At 41.4% G+C, this 5,207-nt stretch overlaps 1 protein-coding gene across 2 annotated transcripts in view; it reads right to left on the reverse strand.

Annotated features, from left to right (window-relative positions):
• LOC128880141 (uncharacterized) overlaps positions 1-5,207 on the reverse strand; it is a 40,485-nt gene that overhangs the window by 3,647 nt on the left and 31,631 nt on the right. For both annotated transcript variants that reach the window (XM_054129882.1, XM_054129883.1), the window contains one exon: positions 597-831. In XM_054129882.1, coding sequence (XP_053985857.1) covers positions 597-831 — 235 coding nt within the window. The remainder of the gene's footprint in view (positions 1-596; positions 832-5,207) is intronic.

Below are 5,207 nucleotides of genomic sequence, written 5' to 3' on the forward strand. Positions count from 1 at the left end.
GCATACTGTCTACGTGGAAATACTGTCTGAGTATGTTTGGGCCAGTTCTTGAAGAAGACGGCAATATTGGACACCGTTAATGTGCATACTGTCTGAGTTGGTTTGGTGGAATACTGTTAATGTGCATACTGTCTACAAGGAAATACTGTCTGAGTAGGTTTGGGATAATATTTGGTGGTCGCGCCGATATTGAGTAGTGCTAATGTATACATGTAATACTGTCTACGTGGAAATACTGTCTGAGTATGTTTGGGGTAGTTTTTGAAGAAGGCGGCGATATTGAGCGCCGTTAATATACATACTGTCTGAGTCAGTTTGGTGGAATATTGTTAATGCATATACTGTCTACACAGAAATACTGTCTGAGCAGGTTTAGACTTAGTTCTTTGTTGGACACTATCACGCTGTGAATAATTTTCAACTAAAAATTCAATGAATCCACTCCCCAAATTTGAAATAGCTGGTTCGGTAATGCCAATGCAACATGTTGAGTGGAATTAACAAAGTTTCCAGTGAATCGGCATCGTCTGTTCGCGGAGAGACACCGGAATTAGATAAAATCACGGTCAAATGAATTATTCGTAATTTCAACCGACCTGTCCATTAGCAACACGTTATCGCCGACCCTCCTGTGGCAGTAGCCCCACACGGGTATGGCGTTGAATGTGATGTTGATGGAGGAGTATTGAATGGGCTCGCCGTTCGTATCGCTGGCTTCCTTTCCGCTCACCTGTGTCATGAACTCACCCTGAAATTCCGCGGGAAAGTAACAGCCGACCATGAACTGGGGGTCGTAGCCTTGAAGGCCGTCGCTGGTGATCACAGTCGCATCTGCAAATTAAACAATACCCCTCGTTAGTCGACGTTGACCCATTTATAACGTCGCGATGGCTGTCACTTTACAAAATAAAAATTAATAGGGGCCCCTGAAACCCCACTCTCTACCAAAAAAATTATAGAAGTTTGCATTTGCTTAATATAACATCCAAGAATATTTTACGTGCAAATGCAAATAGAAATCAATTCCCCTCCCCCCACCAATTTAATATTTAATATCAATTTCATATCGTGACAACGCCGATGCAACATGTTCAGTGCAATTAACAAAGTTTAGAGTGAACAAAGTTTAAAGTGAGTCGTCGCCCTTTGGCAGATGAGCTTGCAAATTTTATTGCAAATGAAACAATACGTCTCGTTAGTTGACTTTGCCCCTCTTCGCCGGCCATCTTTTAATTACCAAGGCAAAAAGAGTGAAAAAGAATGGAAAAGTGTTTTGCTACCATTCTTTAAATTTAAACTAAAGAAATTTGTTTCGCTTCATCGAGGTCGAAAAGGCAGTTGCGTACAATTTGATGAATCTAATCAATTTGGTTAGATCAATAAGTTGGATCGATAAGTTAGAGAGGAGATCGAATGTTTTGCGTTTTTAATTTGGGAGCACAGGAACGCTATGAATGCTAATATTTTTCTTACATTATTCATCGTCCTTTGAGAGCAAATCGATACACAGAAGCGCGGAGCAAAATTAATTCCCATGAACGGGGAGCCATGTGAACGACCTTAAACCGGCAACGTCCTTTGCGATGGTAGCCTGATTAATTTGTACATTGCTAATGGCCTCCGCGATGATGGAACGAGGTCGTAATGAGCTTCGCATAAATTCGCCCCTACATCTTTGATTAAGGGACGAAAGTAGGTCGACTTTGGAATTTTGCTTTCTAATTCATCACTCCAAAAATATCTATGGGCAAAATGAGAACCGAAAAGTGATGATGTATCCTTATATCGAATTCAAACAAATACAATTTTAACAACTTCTTAATTTCAAACAATTATGTAATTGGTCCCTTGTCAATAACCTTTTGCAATTGATAAAAATCAATTCTGCATCAAGTCTGCATAAAAATTGATTTATATCTGAATAAATGAAGAACAAGTATTAACATTCGCAGAGACGACATTACTTTCTGGTCTCTTTAATATAATCAAAAATTATATCGACCTTGAAATGTCCTTGGGACTTGTTCCTCGGTCTTCGCGCGCTTTCGAAAGAAATTCTTTTTTTATTTGAAAAGCGAACGAGTTACCCAGGTGCATTGTTTCGACAGCCACTCCCCCTCGTGTATCTTCGATTATATGCAGATTAGGTACCTTTCTGCCGCGATTACCCCCATGGGAAGGGAAAGAGAACATATCAAGCACGGAAAATAAACAGCGTTCCACCTTACTACCCACATGTCGTGCACCCAACGATCCATGAATGGTCATTAGCGTTGGCATTAAGTGGTTAGGAAGGCAGGTGCGATGCTTGACAAGTGGACCACCAGGAAACTTTGCTACGAAACGTAATACTATCGCTCGTTTGCAACGGATTACGCCTGCTCGCGTATGGGGCACGCCGATTTCTTCGCGCAGAATCGAAAACCATTAATCGACCATTAACCGACTTATCTAATTCTATATCTAAATCTATAATTGCATTAGCACGAGGGGTTCGCTATCAGGAAGTTCAATTAATACGATAATGATTAATATGCGGATCTTTATGCATTTAGAGGAAATTTGAATCTGCGAGAAACTATAAAATGCACACGATATGCGAGAATATAAAGAAATATTGAAAGTAAAGATCGTATTAATAATACTTCCAGAGTTTAAGATTTTAATGAATTATTAGTAATCTGGATTCACTGTAATGTGATATTACATAACTTCGGAATATGCAACATCTTTTGTTGCTTCCTTTTGAGACGATTCACCGGCTGAAACAAACTTGTATATACCCTGCGAACTCTGCGATTTCTCTTTCGGGTAGGAACACGAACGCGCAGCCACCTAGCGGTTGGGAGCGGTAGTTAGGGAGTAGCGGGCATAGCTCAGAGCGCTCACTGCTCAACATATTCTTACATATTTCTACGCGAATGTAATATCATTTTTCTTAAAACAACATAGCCTATGTTACTCCAGATAAAGCAAGGAAGCTACTATTAAGATTTGGAATCAATCGGTCAAGTAGTTTTGGAAATTTTTGTGTATTGGGCTGTGTGGAAAGTCCATGCCGATTTTTAGTAGGTCTGAATATATCGGAATGGCTGAAAACAAATAACATATGTACATTCCTTAACAGGTGGAAAGGTGTGGAACAAAATGGTACATATATAACTCAACAAATATACATCAAAATTTAAATATGCCTTTGAATTTTTCTTAAAAATAGGCATGAACTTTCCGGACAACCCAATACGTACAAACAAACGTCTCTTTATATAATAGCAAGATAAGATATTTCTTGGGAGCTCTATTTTGTATAACTCGTGTTGTAAACGTCCACAGCGAGGGTTCGTCGGCTAATCCCGATAATTTTTAACCGCCATATGCAAATGGCAAGTGCCAATCCGAATTCTCAGGTCAACCAGATGACTCCCAAGATAAACTTTCGTCCCATCTGTCTAAGGATGGTGGCTAACAGTCGCAACAGGTGCCATGGAATTGCACGTGATACAACGCGTTTAATGTCCCTGCGTGAGGAATCATTGATCACCAGTTGCAGGTCCGAATTGGTCGTGCGAGGAACAGAACGAACATCTGGGATGGGAGGTGGTGCAGACTGTTCAGATTGTTGATCAGGCGACACCATTTCGCGGTATCCGCAGCTGACTCTAACAAGGAATCGCGCGATACGTGTATGTTCGTCTCGGAACACTTGAATGGCAGCGTTCACTCCCCCTGAGAAAGCTGGAACACCCGATAGAAATCGAGAAACCTCTTCCAAGAAGGACACAGTTTATACCCCCGGAAGCCTCGAACCGTTTTAACCGCAGGAATCCGTGAAGATAGGATAAGATCTCGATTCGCAGAGGTCCCGAATGACTTCGTCGACGCTCTCGACCGGAAGTCGACTCGTGTTTAAGGAAACCGTTTCGTAGATTTATTTAGCGGAGAGTTTTAAGGAAACTTCACTTCCTTGTTCTTTGATTCAATTTAAATTGATCAGTTTTACGAAAACTTATATTAAAATTTGGAAATTTTAACGAGGACCCTTATGGAACACACGGATTTTCATGTGAATTTTTTCAATTTAGATCAAAATGCAAATAAGTTATCATTATCGTACTAATTGAACGCTCTGGGTTATACTCGGTACTCCCTAACTACCGCTCCCAACCGCTAGGTGGCTGCGCGTTCGTGTGCCTACCCGAAAGAGAAATCGCAGAGTTCGCATGATACATACAAGTTCGTTTCGTCCGGTGAATCGTGCCAATAAAAAAACAACAAAATTGCATTTGGTTATCACGGAACTATCATACCATTTTCAGAGTATCTTTCAGTAACTGAACAGTAACTTCACATTTGCAAACTACAGCAAGATTTTTATATGTTTGTCAATATCTCTGAAAGAAACATCGAAAAACTATTAAATAAAAATTTTAATTTCGTGTAAGAAGTTACAATTCTCAATTCTCCAAAAAAATAAAACAGGTAAGTCTCCTTCAAGTGGATCTAACCTTCACTGTTTAGCCTCGGCATATCGCCTTTCTTTTAGTTCCTATCTTAACTCGCAGCCTCGGTACCTAAAGTACTATGGAATTGTCGAGAACTGAGGAATCCAGGAATGAGGCATCGACGAGGGCGTAACTCAATATCGTGACGTAATGACGATGTAGAGGCTTAGCCCCCGTGTCGAATGGAATAAAAAAAAAAACGCTGAATGGGCGACGGTGGACTCTCTATTTAGGCGGCGAGGATCGCAGGGAAAGAAGGTGCGGCACAGGGTATGGGATCGACGGTGTTATGAGTCCCCGTGGGTTCGGTTCTCAGGAACTTGAGACCGCCGAGTTTAGTCGTATATAATGCACGGGACGAGAACGCGACAAGCACCGCGAGAAGGAATGCGAGGAACAAGCTGCTTTGCTAAGGCATTACGCCCCTCTCCTCTTGGCAGTGTGCACACACACAGTGTCTTTTTCCTTCTGTGGGGAATTCGTCTCCATCCCATTGTCGCTGGTACCACTATTTCCGGTTTGTCTTGGCTCTCTGATCAGCTGTGTGGGCCTCGTTGTTTGAGGGTACACTTAGGCCTGATGGCTCCTTCGCGTGGGGGCAAATATCAGAGTAGAATTTCGGGGATGATTTAATCAGGATTTAATTTTTCTGGTTTTGATGTCGCATGTTAGGTAGGAGGTTATTGCTTGCAGTTATTTAGGGGT

The sequence above is a fragment of the Hylaeus volcanicus genome, chromosome 7 (assembly GCF_026283585.1).
Source record: "Hylaeus volcanicus isolate JK05 chromosome 7, UHH_iyHylVolc1.0_haploid, whole genome shotgun sequence".
Taxonomy (NCBI): Eukaryota; Metazoa; Arthropoda; class Insecta; order Hymenoptera; family Colletidae; genus Hylaeus; species Hylaeus volcanicus.